This window comes from Triticum aestivum, chromosome 2A, assembly GCF_018294505.1.
Source record: "Triticum aestivum cultivar Chinese Spring chromosome 2A, IWGSC CS RefSeq v2.1, whole genome shotgun sequence".
Lineage (NCBI taxonomy): Eukaryota > Viridiplantae > Streptophyta > Magnoliopsida > Poales > Poaceae > Triticum > Triticum aestivum.
The window spans coordinates 767356683-767375549 of record NC_057797.1 but is presented as its reverse complement, the minus strand read 5'-3'; the positions used below and the strand labels follow the sequence as shown (position 1 = coordinate 767375549).

At 46.9% G+C, this 18867-nt stretch overlaps 1 protein-coding gene across 2 annotated transcripts; it reads left to right on the top strand.

Annotated features, from left to right (window-relative positions):
* Positions 1-1404: 1404 nt before the first annotated feature.
* LOC123191056 (fructan 6-exohydrolase-like) lies at positions 1405-10427 on the top strand. Of its 2 annotated transcripts, none has more exons than XM_044603814.1 (7): positions 1405-1644; positions 1783-1860; positions 1986-1994; positions 3186-4084; positions 6749-7152; positions 9867-9963; positions 10041-10427. In XM_044603814.1, exons 1-7 carry the CDS (start codon positions 1470-1472, stop codon positions 10236-10238), a joined length of 1860 nt encoding a protein of 619 aa, XP_044459749.1. In that variant the 5' UTR covers positions 1405-1469; the 3' UTR covers positions 10239-10427. The 2 variants fall into 2 exon arrangements, with proteins under 2 accessions (XP_044459749.1, XP_044459748.1); XM_044603813.1 differs by having other exon boundaries at positions 6743-7152.
* Positions 10428-18867: the final 8440 nt, after the last annotated feature.

The following is an 18867-nucleotide window of genomic DNA, read 5'->3' as shown; positions in this document are numbered from 1 at the left end:
TTTAAAAGGATAGGTTTGCATCATTTGAACACAAATGGCAGCATTGCCACATCACACATTTCAGAGCAAAAGGACAGGTTTGCATCATTTCAACACAAAAGGCAGCATTGCCAGAGAACTACTAACTGAACAACTCAGTTCAATACCATTTTCCCTACCACTAAACCTAGCACAAACACCATGAAAACAAACACCACATTCATATATTTGATCTTCAGTGCATCTATCTCTGCATTCTTCTCTTTCAGTTGTGCTTGCAGGGACAAAAGCATCATGCCTTCTCTTTCAGATTGATCTTCAGACATTGGGGAAACTGCATTTGCATCTTCAGGCCGATGCCCAATTGCTTGACCTTCAATCTCCAGACTTCATCACGCAAATCACCAATCAACTCACTGAAGAACTGTGGGAGTGGATCATCATGCCATTCAACATAGCCACAACCACCACTTTGCCCATTTGTCCAAAATAAAAAATTTCAGAGAAGTCTGGAGCAGAGGGGCAGAAATGAAAAGAAAATCGAACAAACAATCCTCACCAGTGCATTCACGCAAGCGTAGTACCTCCTGCCAGGATTTTGACGGCTCTAGGAGATCCATCTGGGTGCCTTCAGTCGCGGATTGCAATGGCAGAGCTTGGGCGGCTCGTATGCCATTGCATCCTCCCTGTACCGCACCAGCGACCTACTTTCCGACTCCCTCCTTCCGCTGGCTCGACAGAATCCGGGAGCAGAAGAACCCCACAACATCACCGCCGCCGTGGATCGCCGACCAGCTTTGCGAATCGCCGCCGCCGCCGCCCAGCTATGAAGAACCCTAACCCCAAATCGCCACCGCGCCCTTCTGTTCGACCACGCGCACACTTAAAGCTAGAAAGCCACGGCACTGTGCTTGGCCCACCAGTCAGAAAAGCAATCCTGCTTAATCCTTGCCACGTCAGCGTTTTCTAGCCTAAAACCACTGTCAGGTTCAATTTAGAGCGGGATTAGTCAGTTCAGGGTGCGAACGACAGGGATTTGGAGGTTGGGGTTTGATTCGCCGAACCTCTACAAGATCAAGGTTTAAAATGGACTTTTTTCATAGCTCTGCCTCTGCTGTCAACATCTAGATCCAGAATCGTATGCAGGTTATATGTGATGTGACGCTTCCTGCACCAAAGCTTCACGATAACGCTAGACCATGGCCATGCAGCTATTGGAGGGGCCGGCGACGAGATGATGGAATGCATTCGTGAATGAACGTAGATATGGATGGAGACAAGTGCCGTACCTGCCCCTCGAGGAGAAAATTATTCTCGTGAATGTACCCATCGCGTGCCGGCTCAGCCAACAAGACGGACGGTTCATTATTACACGTCCGGAACTTGGCGTGCCACCAGTCCTAGCGTACTATAAATTGGGCGACTCCGAGGTGTAGAGTAGAGGCACTAGAACCACGAACCCGCCCTCGTCCTCCCCACCGTGGGTGGCCATGGCCAGAGCCAGACTCCCTCTTGCCGCTTGCGTCGTCGCGTTCCACCTCTGCCTTCTCCTCTGTCCGACCTCCTCTCTCCGCCGGCTCCCCGAAGCAGAGAGCGTGGCGGCCCGCCATGGCGGGAGCAGCAGGACGGCCTACCACTTCCAGCCAGCCAAGCCCTGGCAGAACGGTATGTAGGAACATTTAGCTGGTCGCTTTTGATGAATGACTTTATCTAGCTAATCTGATCCTTTGTGTTGCTCCATGTCGCCGTATGCTTCGTCGCCTTCCACCTCTGCCATGTCCTCTCTCCGGCTCCCCGAAGCAGAGAGCGTGGCAGTCCGCCATGGCGGGAGCAGTAGGACGACAGGCTACCATTTCCAGCCCGCCAAGAACTGGCAGAACGGTACGTAACAACTCAATTTAGCTGGTTGCTTTTGACGAATGAGTTCAGCTAGCTTATCTGATCCTTTGTGTGTGTTGTACATGTCCGGCCAATTGCTGCTTGGGCTGATGGTGCGGAGCATGCAGATCCGAATGGTACGTACGCCCTGTTCTCCAAGTTCTATATTATTGCTCTTTTTGTCTGATGAGTAAAGTGTGCTCGCTTGCTACTCCATCCGTTTCTAAATATAAGCCTTTTTAGTGATTCCGACACGAAGAAAAATGAGTAAATCTACACTCTAGAATGCGTCTATATACATCCATATGTAATCCATACTAGAATCTTTAAAATGTCTTATATTTAGAAATGGAGCAAGTAGTTGCTAGATTACGGTTATATTCACAACAGCCATATGACAACAAATTTTTATGTAATAATTATATTACGTAATATGAAATTCTGTATATTTTTTCAGTAATTTAGTATTTATCAATACACTCCAATTAATTTTGTCTCCAACTCCTAATCACACGCATGCACACAAACAGAAAGTATGCACTCACACGCCACATCTCTTCCTGGACCATGCGTGAGCTGCATGTAAACATCGATCAATGATCACTAAATACCTTGAGTTGTCGCTCGTTCTGTTGCAAGAGGAGAAAGATTCGTGCATATGCAAACAAAGCCAATCCACATAGGGCAGCACTGATGTGTACAGTAGCAAACTACTTTCACAATTGGAGCTAACTGTAGCTAGTAGCCTAGTGCTTGATTTGATTAGTTCATGTGGCTTATTTGGAATCGGATGCGGACGTTGCATGCCGGCTTGCCTAGTGTTGCACGCTGCTTTTGCTTTCACGCATGCGTAACTGTCCGTTCTTCAACAATCAACATTGTTGGTGCCCATCCATGCACCACTTTCTTCAGTATAGCTCAACCCCTTGCAGCAACGGCCTTTGCACTTTTGGTCTCTGCTAATAGCTCTAGTGGAGTAGCTAATAAGCCAATGAAAAGAAACTAAAAATGTTCTCGCAAAAAAAAGAAACTATAAATGATCAATTGGGTCAGTAGGATGCTTATTTTCGAAAACAAGCTGAATTCCATGTTTCTTTCTATCCATGCATGAGAACTATACATGTAAACTTAATATAGAAGAAGATAAAGTACATGGTCAAGAAAAGAAAAACAGCCTGCAGCAACCAATTTAGCTTTCGTCCTCGAAACTGCACTGCACCTACGGGCTAACACATGGACACGTGGTTTCATGTTCTTTGAAAGAGCCGTACACAATGACACAATGCTATAGAAATTTCTCTAATCATTTTCGTTGCATGTACCTACAGGGCCGATGTACCACAACGGAGTGTACCACCTCTTCTACCAGTACAACCCACTGGGTGCGACATGGGGCAAGGGCAACCTCTCTTGGGGGCATTCGGTCTCCCAGGACCTTGTAAACTGGGCCGCCCTCGAAACTGCGATTGACCCTACCGCCCCCTTTGACGCCAATGGTTGTTGGTCAGGCTCGGCCACAATTCTCCCTGGGGGCGTCCCAGCCATGCTCTACACCGGCGGCGACGCCGACCGCGTGCAGGTGCAGAATATCGCCTTCGCCAAGAACCCCGCCGACCCGCTGCTCCGCGAGTGGGTGAAGCCCGCCTACAACCCCGTCATCCCGCACCCGGCTGACGTCCTCTTCAACCAGTTCCGCGACCCTAGCACTGCATGGGTAGGCAGCGATGGCATGTGGCGCATCCTCGTCGCGGCCCAGGTCGGCAGCAACAACACGGGCATTGCCTCCACGCTCGTCTACCGGAGCAAGGACTTCCGGCATTGGGAGCGGAACGCCTCACCGTTGTACACATCGCGCGCCGCCGGCATGGTCGAGTGCCCAGACCTGTTTCCGGTGGCGGAGCCCGGCATGGACGAGGGACGCCTCGACTACGCGGCCGGTACGGCGAGTGGTGCCATGAGGCACGTGCTGAAGCTGAGCGTGATGAACACGACCGAGGACTACTACGCGGTTGGGCAGTACGACAACGTGGCAGACACCTTCACGCCGGAGGTGGACGGCGAGCGCATCATCGAGGACTGCCGGACGTGGCGCCGCTTCGACTACGGCCATGTGTACGCATCCAAGTCCTTCTTCGACGCGCGCAAGAACCGGCGTGTGCTGTGGGCGTGGGTGAACGAGTCCGACAGCGAGGACGACGACATCGCCAGAGGCTGGTCCGGCCTTCAGGTGCACTCAATTTCCGATCAACTAACTGATCATGCTCATTGTCTACTTGAGACTTTTTATTATGATGCATACATTCTGTGGTGAGTACTCCTTCTATAAACTAATATAAAAGCGCTTAGGTCATTATTTTAATGATCTAAATGCTTTTATATTGGGAGTACCTAGAACTCATCTAGATGAGACGTAATTTGGTCTCATTCATCTGGAAAACAAGAACGGATACAACCCACGTCAGCACACACGCATCTTATAGCACCACATCCAATGGCTATAAAAGGTGAATGAGACCAAATTAAATCTCATCTAGATGAGTTCTAGCAAAACTGTTTTATATTAGTCTACGGAGGAGGGAGTAATTAAGTTGGCCCAAGGGTTAGTAAAGGTCCGTCCACAAAAAAAGGAGGTTAGTAGAGGTCCACTTATAATTTAGCTTGGGAAAAATTGGTAATTTCATATTATTAGGGGGGGGATTGTTTAGGTCCTATATAATGAATCAAATTATAATATAAAAACCTAAATAAATGTTTTTGAACCTGTTTTTATGGCTTCCGAGCACACGCCCGCGTGAGCCATGGGTAGGATTTTAATCGTGCGATGTCAGTAACGTGTCGGCTGGTGGACCGAAACAAAACGAATCCAGCCGAGCCACCCATCTCTCTGCCGGACCTGCACCATCTCATCTCCCGTGCGTACCTTTCTCCACACTCCGGCCACCTCCCTACAATCCCAGGCGAACTCCCTCCGCCGCCGCCGACCAGCACCGGCCGGCCACCTCACCGCACTGCCTCCACCACCCACCCCTCGGTATAGCACCGCCCTGGGCCAGATCTGGCGAGATCCCACCGAGCAAAATCCCGCGTCGGAGCCCCTCCATCCACAGCCTTCTTCTCCGACGACGCCGCCCACCGTGGATTCGGCGCAGACCTTGGGGTGGACAGCCTCATCTCCTGCACCATCAACAGGGTCAGGACGGCGCTGCACTGCGACACCTGGATTTTGGCCTTGGTGTGAGCAGCCGGCGATGAGTCTGGAGTCAAGAATGAACCGCGAAATAGGTGGTAAGGAGATGGTCCTTAGCACACAGCAATGGCGGTGGTTCAGGTATTGACTCGGTGAATGCGCATTTTCATTTGGACGGACAGTAAGATGCTAGTGTTGGTGCTTGCCTATGAGGTTACATGTTTCTGATACAGCAAGATAGACGTTTTCTGTAGGAACTCGCCCTGAAATCTGAGCGGCCATGTCCTGCTGGTCATATGTTATGTTTCTTTTCAGACAGCCTTAGGTTCCGAGCTACAAAGAATCAACTTTGCTGTGTTAACTTCTCAGATCAATCTGCAGTTTCTTTTGTCATGTACTAGTCCCTAATATTTAACATCCTTGTGCACGGACGCTAAGATGGGAACGAACATAGAGCAGCCGCAAACTAGTACTGTATATTCATAAGTTCAGACGGTTGGACTGTAAAATTCACAACGAAGATTAAAAAGATACTCCCTCTGTAAACTAATATAAGAGCGTTTAGATTACTAAAATAGTGTTATAAAGACTCTTATATTAGTTTACGGAGGGAGTACAAGGAAACGATGGATTCATTGTCTGACAATCCATAATGATATGCAGTTTGACTTGGATAACTGACGGTGCAGTAGACTACGACACCTGAAAAACACCCGGATTAGTTCCGAAATACGGAGCACAAACACCTGAAAAACACCCAAATTAGTTCCAAAACTTGCCCAATACGTGATAGGTAGTTGCTAGAGATGCTGGTGCGAGCTGCCCATAGTTCCACTCCCGAGAGCGTTGTGTTTTCTTTTTTGTGCACAAAAAACTCAACCAACACATGATAGGTAGGTGCTAGAGATGTTGGCGCAGATCCACTCCTGAAAGCGGTGTGTGTGTTTTCTTCGCACAAAAAACTCGCCCAACGCATGATACGTAGTTGCTAGAGATGCTAGCGCGAGTTGCCCAAAGATCCACTCCTGAAAGCGTTGTGTGTGTTTTTTTCGCACAAAAAACTCGCCCAATGCATGATACGTAGTTGCTAGAGATGCTAGCGCGAGTTGCCCAAAGATCCACTCCCGAGAGCTGGCGAAGTATCGTATGGTTCATGCTCAATTGTTAGACTTTCTTGATTTTTAGAAGCCTAATGTGACTACTAAGTCTGCATGGGAGATCTTTGTAGTTTCTCCTGAAAACAGGGGAAGTAAGAGATAACCAGGATATTTCACAGTGAACAAATTATGTAATGGGACTGGCAGATCACAAACCTGCATCTGGTCATGGACTGAGACCATCCTAAGTAATAATAAGCTTAGAAAAAAAATTCCCAATCTTGGTGTATATTCATTTTTATTTCCATTTGTTTCTGTTTATACCTAGGATCGGATCCTTGTTCAGTTGCACATGTTTGGCTCGATGAATGGTGCTTATAAACATTCTTTATACCTTGCATTGTACAAGTTGTCCTTGGTCATTATTTATTAATTTAGTTGAATATCATCGATTTGATGAACTGGTTGCCCAACTTCATGATTTCAGTGACAAGAGTGTTTTACTTGCTCTGATGTTGTTTTTACTCGTAAAGATTGGATTTTAGATGTTTTGCACCATTAAAAGGTCTTTACTTATATACTAACTGTCTATGATGTGCGCATCCAGATTGTTCCAAGGAAGGTGTGGCTTGACGGTGACGGGAAGCAGCTGCGCCAGTGGCCGGTTGATGAGATAGAGACACTGAGGACCAAAAGGGTCGGCCATCAGTTGGTTGGACTGCACGTCAACACCGGTGGGGTGAAGGAGATCACCGGCGCGGGCGCACAGGCGGCCGTGGAGGTCGTCTTCCAGATCCCAGACTTGGAAGGGGCCGAGACCTTCGAGCCCAAGTGGCTGCTGGACCCTCAGAAGCTGTGTGAGGAGAGAGGCGTGTCCGTGCCAGGCGGGGTCGGCCCGTTCGGGCTGCTCGTCATGGCCTCCGGCGACCTGCGGGAGCACACGTCTGTATTCTTCAGGGTGTTCAGACGCAGCGACAACTACAGAATCCTCATGTGCACCGACCTCACAAGGTAACACAGCTCCCTAATGCAGATGGAATTTTTTTAAGCATCAAGCCATTTAGCATATATTTAGTCAGTACAGTCCATTATCTTCTATCTTCTTATCCATGATTCCAACAAAAGCAATAACCAACAGCCAAATGGTAGCAGCAAACATAAAAGTTCAGTTAGAGACGAAGGGAGGAGGAGGAAATCAGCAGCCTTCCATTAGATAGAATTCTACAGGATAGTGGGTAAAGGAGCGTGTCTCTGTTGTCGGTTCCACTCCTCGTCTCTTATCATTAGGCGGGGTCTTTTGAGGTTGATTGGAGCCATTAAAAGGCTCTATATATACCTGTATAAACGAAAGAGAATCCGGATTACGGCCAACACACTTGCACTATAAATAAATCACGAACTAACCCGCATCCTCAGTTGTGCAATCTGGGTTATGTATTGTACTGAGAACGGTACCTCAACCCCTGACATCTGTGTGAGAGGCCCTGCATTGTGTTACATTCACAGTAAATTCCATGCACAGGAATGATTGTAGTTTTATTGTTCCTTACACTGTACCAACACTGAATGATATACCTGGTGCAATATCTCCAATGATGCTGGAAATTGTTTGTGTTTTATGACCAAAAGGCACAGCAACAGCTCTCACTCGCCCTGCAATTAGTACCATCTGATATGCATCATTCCTGTGCAACCAATTGGATTCATCGATGTTTCCCCTAAATATTTTCCTTGTCGTGAGGGATGCCTTCATGTGATCGGGATGAATTTGGCATATTTGATAAGCCTGCAAGAAATTTGGTGACACCACATCAGTACATATATATCTTAATAATATGCAAGCTAATAAAATGAAAACACTATTATATGGCACCACACAACTTGCACATGATATATTGTTTATAGTTGGGTTACACAATTCTTATTGTCGTTCAGGATGGCAATAGTAGCCTTTGTCCGCTCCCTGTCCCTTTGCCTCCTTATCTCTTTAGGGTCTATATATAGATGAAAATAAGCTGATTAGCATCAACAAATAGGGGTGTATGCAATGCGTCGATCGTCATTACCAATGGATGTGGACACCGGTGTTTGTGTTTCATTTTCCTGGCCATTGATTTCGGCAGAAGCATCAGACATTTTTTTCTGACTGTAGGCTTGACGTTGTCTGTTCAATATCTGATCCCTATTTTGTGAATACCACTTCCTTTCCAGTTGCCTCTTTGTGCTCCTTAGGGTCTAGATCTACGATACATTATACTAGTTATTATAATTTAGCGTCTCAGCAGTTACCTGAATAATGGAACATAAGCCAGCAGTACAAGGTTATTTTTACTTTGGAACATGACCAGGGGTGTATGTGCCACACTTTGGACGTCATTAAGCAGCACTTTTGGAGCCTGGTTATTTTCACGTGCATCACGACGTCTTTTGAGAATGGCATCCTTATTTCGTGCGTAATATTCTCTGTCCCTATGCATCTTCAATTCTTTAGGATCTGTATAAATACAGACAGAAAGTTAGCACATCAGCAGCAGCAGTGTTCATCATCCCAGAAAAACAGTAGCGCTCAGTAGGCTGATAGTTACCCAACGAGTGGGAGTTGCTTATATCCTGAAATGGGGTGCGTGCCCCCGCGCGATTGGGAGATGACATACTGTCGCCTTCCTGGATTGAATATTGGAACATAACCATGAACACAATCTATCAGTAATATCTGCCAAGAGGGTTGAATGAAAGCATATCAGTTAGAAACAGATTGCAGATCTGATCCCTGTTACCATTAGTGCCAACTAATGTTCATCTGTTGACCGTAACGATTTTTGGTTTGGTGACATAATGACTGATTTCTACACTCACTCTTCTTAAGAATAAACTGCTTGTTATGTTTAGCCATAATATTGTAGTGGCAACCTCTTCTGTTTTTTTGTGGGCGAACTAATCTGAGTTGTTCTTCTTTTTGGTTATTGTGGACGAAATAATCTGAGTTTTTCTTATAAAGTGGACGAAATAAGTTTTCACTGACATTGTGAGATGAGAACTTTTTGCTAAAAGGTACAGAAGTAGCCTCTCGTATTTTGTATTGATGAAGTGCTGCTGTGACATACGTCAAGTTTTGCCTTAAGCCCTTTTTTTCTCAAGGAACCCTAATGCATTGGCAGCCTAGTTGCCGCTAAAAGCTAAAGAAGCAGCTAAAGAACCATTTTAATTTTGAAGTGCTGATGTGGCCGCTCCATTTTTCTTTAAGCTTTATTTTTCTCAAGGAAGTAATTAGCATACTGACAGCTCACCTTGGCAAACAATTCACTTTCGCTGAGAGATGTTTTCGCAGTAGTGAAGTTGAAATCAATGGTTCTTTAGCTGTCACACAAACTGCTGTCGCTGGGAACGTATATCTAGCTGCACATTGTTTGCCTTTGTTGCAGTATGCATGGCGATGCAGCACAAAATCTTGTTAATTTGGTTGTCAAGGAGAAGGAAAAGTATATTGTTATTGAGAGACCACATCTAAGGAACCTTACAAGATCTTCTTATCAGTAACACTAAGATTTTCTTCCTCTTATCATCTCCAAAAAGTTAGCTTAACTTTCAAAATTGCACTGTTCGATTGCTTATCCATGTGAAGTTGTCCGGCCTTCTGTCTGTCTGTCTATCTATGTAGCAATTCATTTACTTCAGAATTTTCTGCAGTTGCAAATTCATATTTCTTCTGTACCTCTGTGCAACAGATCCACTCGGAGAGACAAAGTGTACAAGCTGGCGTATGGAGGATTTGTAGACATGGACATGGAGGAGCAAGGGAGCACCATATCTCTCAGAACACTGGTAATCAAGATTCTCTCAGGACATTGGTATTCAAAATTCTTCAACCTGTGATTTCATTGTCTTGTCCCAACAATCAGGTTGACTATTCGGTGGTGGAAAGTTTCGGAGGCGGGGGGCGGACATGCATGACTGCAAGGGTGTACCCTGAGCACGCAGAGAAGAGCAACAGTCACGTGTTCGTTTTCAACAATGGAACCGGCGGCGTGAAGGTGACCAGGCTTGACGCTTGGAGGCTGAAGACAGCGACCGTGAACGTGGTGCCATTACGCGGATGAACTTGGACGGATGAGGTGCTATTATACACTAGGAGATACTACTGAACTTGCAGCATTGCTGAAGCAGCCGATGACATCAGAAACAACTGTTAGTATTGTGTAGCCGCTGCAAGCTTGGAGTTTCTTCTGCTAGTGGTAGTTTCCAGTTCGTTGCTGAATCATGAATGGATGCCCAGATAAATTGGATTTCGTGTTGGTGACTACCGATTATGTGGCTGCTGCCGGATTTCATCAGTTGTTGGCAGCCGATGGAGTTTTTTTTTTGTTTGACACTGCCGATGGAAGTTGATTGCAGTGCACACTCGTGACTGCTTTATCCTTTGCCCTAGAGGTCTAAAATTCTGAACATTCAAAACTGTTAGGGAGTGGCAACTACATTTCCCACGTGACTGCTTTATCCTTTGCCCCCGATGGATGAACGAAATGATTGTATACCCATGTGTGTTTGAGCTCACAATTATGTAAGCCATTTATTTGGCAAACTTCGGTAATTGTCAAAAAGCACGACCTACTAAACCTGGTATTTGAGTAATAATATAAATAATTTCCTGGCAAAAAAAGGGCCTCTTCTGCCAGCTAGAATAAGAGAAGTGCATATTTCAACCCCAAACTCTTACACTAGTCTAATTTACAATCCCGAACTTCAATACCATCTACGTTACAACCCCCAACTCTTAAAACCGTTCAGAATTCAACACTTCTCTCCCTGTTGACCAGTTTTGACCTCTTGACTAGTGAACAGTAAATTTTAAAAAATCAAAAAATAATTTCGTTTTTTTGCACAAGGTGAACTGTAAATTCAAAAAAATAAAAGTTGAAAAAAATAAAAAAGTAAAAAAATAATTTTGATTTTTTCACCGGTTGAACAGTAAATTCAAAACTTTCAAAAAAAAAATATCAATGCATGCAAGATGTATCAATGCATGAGGTCCATGCCAATTTTTAATCCATTTGGACACCTGAGTAACCCTCAGCCAAAAAAAATCAGCCCGAACAATGCACAAACAGTTAATTGTTTCACAGACTTCACATTTGTCTTTTTTGTGAGAGCTACTCAAATGTCCAAACAAGCTAAAAAAATGTAATTTTTTTTTAAAAAAACTGTTTACCAGGGTTTACCAGGTGAAAGAAAATTAGTTGTTTTTTGAGTTTACGGTTCACCCAGTCAACGGGTCAAAACCGGTCAGCTTGCTCAAAACAGGTTAAGAGGTAGAGAAGGGTTGAATCCTGACCGGTTTTGAGAGTTGGGGGTTGTAATTTAGACGGTATTGAAGTTCGGGGTTGTAAATTAGACTAGGGCAATAGTTCGGGGTTGAAATATGTACTTCTCTCTTAAAGTTAAGAGAGGGCCTCTTTTCTTCTAAGGATTAATTAATTGGTGATTAAAGTTTCTGTATCCAGAAAGATTTCCAGTGGCTTCTTCTTTTGACCGTAGTACTCTACTAGTCTTTTATTCTCTTCTGCTAGATCAGTAAGTGAAGTATATAACAGAAGCAGAATAAAACCGATTTTGGATAACTCTCGCGCAACTGTGAGCTCAAGGAGATCCATTTGTAGAATCGTGGCTTCACTTGGAATAATGAGAGGGCGAACCCCGCAATGTGGACATTAAGAACTTTGCCCAACGATAACAACAAAAAAGAGGAGCATCTACGATAACTTCATGTAAGTCACAAACTTTGCCTGACCCCTCCACAAAATAAAATGGCAACCATGCTATCGCAAGGCCTTTGATTTTGTTAGAGACGACTACATTTTCGATCTCGCACAAAGAAGGGGGGTTCCCGAGCTGGTTCGGAGGCTGGATCGCTGTCTTGCGATACATCTTCATCGTGGATCCTTCTCAAAGGTACATGGGCGAGGGTTGCAGCAAGGCGACCCACTCTCTCTGTCGCTTTTTGTCCTCATCATCACCCCCCCCCCCCCCCCATGCGAGAGATCCTCGATGTGGCTACTAAGCACAACCTCTTGCCACTACAAGAAATCTGTTAATACATGACGGAACCAAACCGTCATGGCTGGGCACAAAACCATCACGGATGGCCACGCATGACGGATTCGAAATCCGTTATGTATACCGCGTCATAATACATGACGGAACCAAACCATCATGGCTGGGCACAAGATTGGTGGTAGAGGGGCCACTTTCCGCGCCTCGCTCTATGTTGCCGCCGCCATTTTTTTGCTGCCATCAAGCAGGACATCCAAAAATCTGATAACTTTTTTAGATTCTTTTGGTGAGGTCATTGTTCTCTCCACCAACATCCACAGAAGCTCGGTCGTCCCTATTCGTTGCGGCAACCGTAATCTCAATGACACCCTGCAAAGCTTGTCGGGTAGGTGAGCTTCATTCCCGATCAAGTACATTGGCCTGCCGCTCTCCATGTGGTAACTCAAGGGAGTGGGTTTCCAACCGTTTGAGGACAAAATTGCAGCAAAGCTCCCTCCTTGGCAGGGAAAGGAATATCACTAGATTGGTTGTACTACTTTGGTCAAGTCCATCCTCACCTCGCAGGCAATATTTCACATCACCCCTCTACTCCCCCCGGAGTTCTCAAACCCCTTTCATGTGTGAGTCCTCTCTTCTCGAGTTCTGCTCACCACTTTTAGATGACCGACGACATCCTTAACAGAGAATTCACGTCTCAAGTGCTTGAGAGAAGTAACAAAGTTCCTCCACTAAGGAGGAAGTTTTGAAATAATGTAACCCGCTACAAACTTGTCCCTTAACTCGAACTTCAGGAGATCTAGCTCCTTAGCGATGCACTATATCTCATGAGTCTGGTCCAGAACATGACGGTTATCAACCATCTTGTAATCAAGGAATTGCTTTATAGCATACAACTCGTTTCCAGCATCGGTTGCGCCGAACTTAGCTTCAAGGCGCATCTCACAAGTTTTTGGAGACCCGCATACGAAGATATGCGTCAACCAACTTGTCTTCAATCACACTAAGAACGGCTCCCACAAAGACAGTGGTTGCTTCCATGAACGCCAAATCCTTTTCAAGATCAATCGTTCCACTGGAATCAAACCACTGACCTAGAACACGTTCATAGGTGTGAGTCACAAGGTGATCTTTGTCTGTCAACGCTTGAAGTGTGTTCCCGTAAACAGGGTCCGCTTCGACGTTGCGGCAATTTCATTTGGTCACTTAGTCAAACGCACACAAGTTTGTCGTCATGCTGCCCCTCTTAATTTTTGTTCAAGAGAGCTCTCTGATCTATTAATAGCATGTAACCGTACACAAATCCCCATAACGAATAAACATTACAATCATGATTCGACTGTAATTAATTTTACCTTAATTTTTTTATTTGAAGAAGTTTTTTTTTGCAGGGATCATTTGAAGAAGAATTTGACCTCAGTTGCAAGCGAGCTGGTATGTAAACCACGCCATACTGACCTGGACATTCTCTTCCGATGGACGCGCGTGCAATGCATGAACTGGTAAATGGTAATGAAACTACTCCCTCCGTTTCCTAATATAAGAATTTATAGCTATTTCAATATTAACTATATACATACTAATATATATATATATATATATATATATATATATATATTCATGATAATACGTGTCTCATTTATATCATAAAGAGCATAGTACAAGTCACGTACATATTGACCTGACAAAATTGAAAAGGCAGCAGAACGCTAGCCTTTGCACACAGGAACACCAGTCAAGAAGTAAAATTACAAACAAGGTTGAAGAATCCTCTGAGCTTGACACTAACGCCTGTCACCACCATAGCAGCCACCAAAGGACAAAATGACGGATCACCTCCACACCCGAGCTCGACGCGGCTCCATCGCTGATATGCGGCTTTACGGACCTTCAAGATGGCTCGTCAATAAAAACGAAGCCATTGTCGTTGAATGAATCAGACCGGGGCAATACCCAGACACGGCATCGAACACCAGATTTGGCACCCCCACTCAAATAAAACGTTGGAGGAGGAAACCATACCTGCCTGCCATGAACCACGAACTCAAATCCACTATCTTTCAGATAAACTACCTCCCAAGGTCCATATGACTCAAGAAAAAGCTAAAAGGTACTACTTCCTCTAGCGTGAAATACGCTTTTATATTAGGAGAGCGCATTGGGGGAGCGGAAGGAGTAGATTGCATGCGTACCTAAACCTACGTCTGCACTAATCACCACTCGATCATTGCGGCATTATTTATTTTGTGCGCGCACGCACGGGTGGGAATGGAATGGATAAATCCGAGAATTGGAAGACTGCACGCCTCTGGATTCAGTCAAGGGTGAGGGTAGTGCGGTGCCGAAAGTGCACGCCATTTCTCTACGGAGCCTTGCACTCCTGGTACTGCTTGCAGGCTGCAGCTGCCTTCACACTCAACTCGTGTTTACACTGGACTGGATCCATCACCACAGCACAACATGCTCACCGGCCACCGCTTATCCGTACTCCCTCGTAACGCGCGCCGGATCGACCCACACACACAGGAGCACCGAGCACGTACGTGTTTCGTGTACGAGATACACGTACTATTTTTTCTCACTATCTCACTAGCGTGTGGATACTGTTCAGTTCGTGTAGCGGTTCTGTCTTAGGGCAATGTCTAGCTGATCCCTTAAAATCGGTGAGATTTTACCCCTCTAAACCGGACCAGAACTCGTAAAGTGGTTAGAGAAGTAAAGATACTCCTTGGCCGAAAAATCGGCCCAAGACGCCTAAAGATGATCCCCGGTCCGTGTGGCAGAGTAAAACTTTCCCTCATCTCTTCTCCCGCCCGCGTGCCACCGTTCCTGCCGCCATCGTCACCACCGATGACCTCTACTCTAGCTGAAATGGGTAGCCAAGATCCTTACCCCATTGTCGACTCTCACTTGTCCGTCATTCAAAATCGTCGCGCTGGATCCCTCTGGTCGCCGCAGGCTTCACCAACACCGTCCCCGAGCACCGCCTAACCAAGACCGACACTCGAGCCCTCATCTGCTTCATCATCCACAATCGCCCTCCAACACCTCCACATCAGCCCGTCATTAATCGGCACCTCCCCGTAGCCGCCACCGCGCGGGTTTTGCCCGACGACACGTCCTACCGGCCGTGAGAGGGGGAGACAACAGTGGCGGCTTGGGTCATGGATCGCTGCCTTTGCCATTTCTATCGCATGAAGCGTGATGTCCCAAATTTGAGCAGTCGAACAAAGTTTTAGCAAAAGATTCCTTTTCCTTCCACCACTCTATCTTGCTCGGCTGCCTCTGCCGACCACTGTGCACGCCAATCCAACACCTTGTAGCCCCGTTGATCTCATCCCCCACCTTTGATTCACTCGTCGATCGCTGCCGCCAGGAGCTCAGACAACTAGGGCCACCACGAAGCCTCGTCTCCTCGGAAACAGAACCGCCGGAGGAGCTCACCCGCACTCGTGCTAAGGCCTCTTCCAATGCTCCACCTTGTACAGGTGCTAATCCTTTCACATAGGCAAAAAAATCTGATGTGGCAAGTTATTTAACAGGAGAGAGATGAGTGTGGTGATCCCAGGAAGAACCAATGCTAAACGCGTGAACCTAGGCAAAACATTTAAAAGAAGGGAGCCCACCAATACATGAAAAGCTTTAGTTGCTAAATTATTAAATGAAGCAAACTTAGCAACCATAAACTAAGCACCTATGCATTGCGGAGTATAGTTGCTAAGCTATTTAATGTGCTTAGCACTTAATCTAAGCACCCATGCATTGGCAGCAGCCTAAACGGTGCCGGAATTGCGGCCACACCGATGACCTTCCAATCACCGAAGTTTAGCCACACCAGACCATCCCCTCAGCCCCACTGTAAAAGAGAGTTTCACTGTCAAAGAGAAAAGAAAATCGTCCAAATCAACAAATTACTTTTTCTGCAGGTAAAAGCATATACAACCAGGTGTCTCAAACACCACCTATACATCCGGGCGGACAACCGGTCATTGGCGGTCAAAAAAATCCGACCTAGACAGGCTCCTCATATCGATCCTATACACCCAGGTTGTCTGCCACCCCTCATATGCAGCTCGACATACAGGCTGACGAGGAGCCAGAGGTGCGGCAGGCGGCCATGCACCCGGAGGTAGGTCCGTCCAGCACTGCTGGCACCGAAAATGCTAGACTCACGGGCTTTTACTGGTTATTACGGGCTCTTTTCAACTAATCAAACTTGCCCCCCCCCCTGATTTTCAGGGGGGGTGGGGCCCCTCACCCTGATTTCCATCCAATCAAGAAAACCCACCTCAGCCTCTCCGTGAATCCCGTAAAATTAATCCCGTGTGTGTAGCATTGCCCCTGCTGGCACGGAGGTCGTTGACATCTCTCACAATGAGGAGTGGAAGCTAGCTTTAGATTTTGTGTTGCATGATATTGTATGAATTTGGGATATAAAATATGAGGTACTACCTCCAATCCAAAATAAGCGTTACGACTTTAAACTAAGATTAGTTTAACCTTAGTTCAAAGCTACCGCACTTATTATGAATCAAATAGAGTAGTTGATTGCAGCGAGAAAAAAATGAGGGGTGACCGGTTACTGTTTAGGGACATCCTTCCGCCGAGCATATATAGAGGATCTGATTTGCGGAGTCCGGCTCCGAAACCTTTAGGGGAAACATCACTTGACTCTTGACAACGGCGAGCAGAAGAGCCACCATAACGATCGACAAGAGACGCGGAATCGCGCCGTTGGCACCAAGGAGCCGCCGTGTCCATCGGTCTGCCCTCTGCGCCTAGCGTCGGCCAGCCAGGAATGCAGAAGTTAACCTCACCGGGGCGACAGACAAAACTCACGACGGCGACAGTACCGTCGCCGTCGCATGGCGCGTGTGGCCCCACCGCGTAGGGCGCACCGACCTATGTCCCCCTCGGTCCTCCCTCTCGCCAACCTCCGCCGGGCCCGCGCCGCGTCACCCTGACGCGACCAGCACACGACGAGTCCACGACCTGCGCTCGCCCGCCAGCTCCGTCCGTCCGTCCCCATTAACGCCGACTCGACCTCTGCCCGGCCCCATCGCTGGCACGTTTGCTAGCGCGCAAGCTTAGCCAGTCGACGCAAAGCACACTGGATGCATGCGTCGGCGTCACGGTGCGTCCGGCCGGCGCCGCCGCCTGCCAGATGTTGATGCGACGATGTCTTGACTGGACTGGTACTAGCGGCAACTAGCAAGATTCCATCCACCATGGCCGAGGACGGACCGAGAATTTTCCAGCCTCCTCTCCACACCACACCATGGACACCCCGCCGGCCGTTCAGTTTCCTCGGTAAGCTGAACGAAGGGTCCTACTCCTACCAAGACCAAGAGGCATGACCGCGCGCGTCGGGTCTTCGTCGACGGCCACGTACGCGGGTGGGGTGCACGGTGGAGGAACCTACCTTCGGACACAAGGAGAGCATCTGGTGCTGCTGCCGTACGCCAGCGCCGAGTCACCCGCAGGCCCCGCCGCCACGCCGGCTTCTATATATAGCGGCCTCAACCAACAGGACGCACGGCCTCGCATAGGTTACTACTAGTAGGCCACGACCAACCGCTCCCGTCGATCGATCCGTCAGCTCCATCATCAGCTGATTGCCGCCGCCCATCCATCATCATCGGCGGCTTCCCCCGGACGACGCCGGCGGCCACGGACCACCTCTACGACGGGCTCGCGCCGTGGGGTGGCAGTGACGACTACGAGACGCTCGCCCCCGCCGGCGCGACGGGAGCTTGGGACGACTTCGGCGGCCTGGAGCTCACCTGGCCCCCGGCGGCCGGCAACTGATGATCGGCGTCGTCGTGTCAGTCGGCGCGTTCGAGGCTCCTGTTTTATCATCGCAGCCTCGACCGAGGCTAATTTGCACGGGAGATTGTACGTCTCCTGTGTCAAACCAGACATCTTTGATCTTTGGCCACACTAGTGATCTGATTACGTAGCTCGATCCATTTCAGGTTATATTTGCATGTATGGATGTGCCTAGCAAGCGCATGAGTATCCAGGCTAGCTATTAAGTACTTTCCTCATGGTTTTCGTGCTCTAGCTAGATAAACCTCAGTATAATGGAATAGTAATGCATGCAACTTGAGTCTAGCAATGTTAGTAATTAGTGAAAGCAATGGCGTTTTCTTCTTCGGAAAGGTGCCATAGCACCCGGATGCCCCGACCCTGCAAAACAACTGCCAAACAGTTGTGAGCTGAAAGCATAGGAGGAGAAAGAGAGAACAATTTCGGATGGAAAAAAATCGAGTTCAATATTAGTTAGAGACAATCCTAGTCGGTCTCCATGCATCCCCTCACTGGTTGGTATTATCTCCGTATACATTTGTACATAGACAAATCTAAGATAAATAATTGGGGATGGAGAAAGTATAATATACACTTCTTCCGTTCCAATAAGGTATGCATCAATTTTCATGAAAGTCAAACATTCACATGTTTGACCAAGGTTATACACTAAACTATCTTTCTTTTTTTGCGTGGATACACTAAAATATCAAACATCCGCAATACCTAACAGATAAAAATTAAAAATAATATTCATGATGGATCAAATGATACAAATTTGCTACTTTAGATATTGATATTTTCTTCTAAAAACTTCACCAAACATGTACAAGTTTGACTTTTAAAAAAACTAATACATCTTATATTGTGAAA

Coding starts and splice junctions, on each gene's coding strand:
- LOC123191056 (XM_044603813.1), top strand. CDS start 1,470: ATGGCCAGAGCCAGACTCCCTCTTGCCGCTTGCGTCGTCGCGTTCCAC. Junction 4,085..6,742: donor GAGGCTGGTCCGGCCTTCAG/GTGCACTCAATT, acceptor TATGATGTGCGC/ATCCAGATTGTTCCAAGGAA. Junction 7,153..9,866: donor ATGTGCACCGACCTCACAAG/GTAACACAGCTC, acceptor TCTGTGCAACAG/ATCCACTCGGAGAGACAAAG.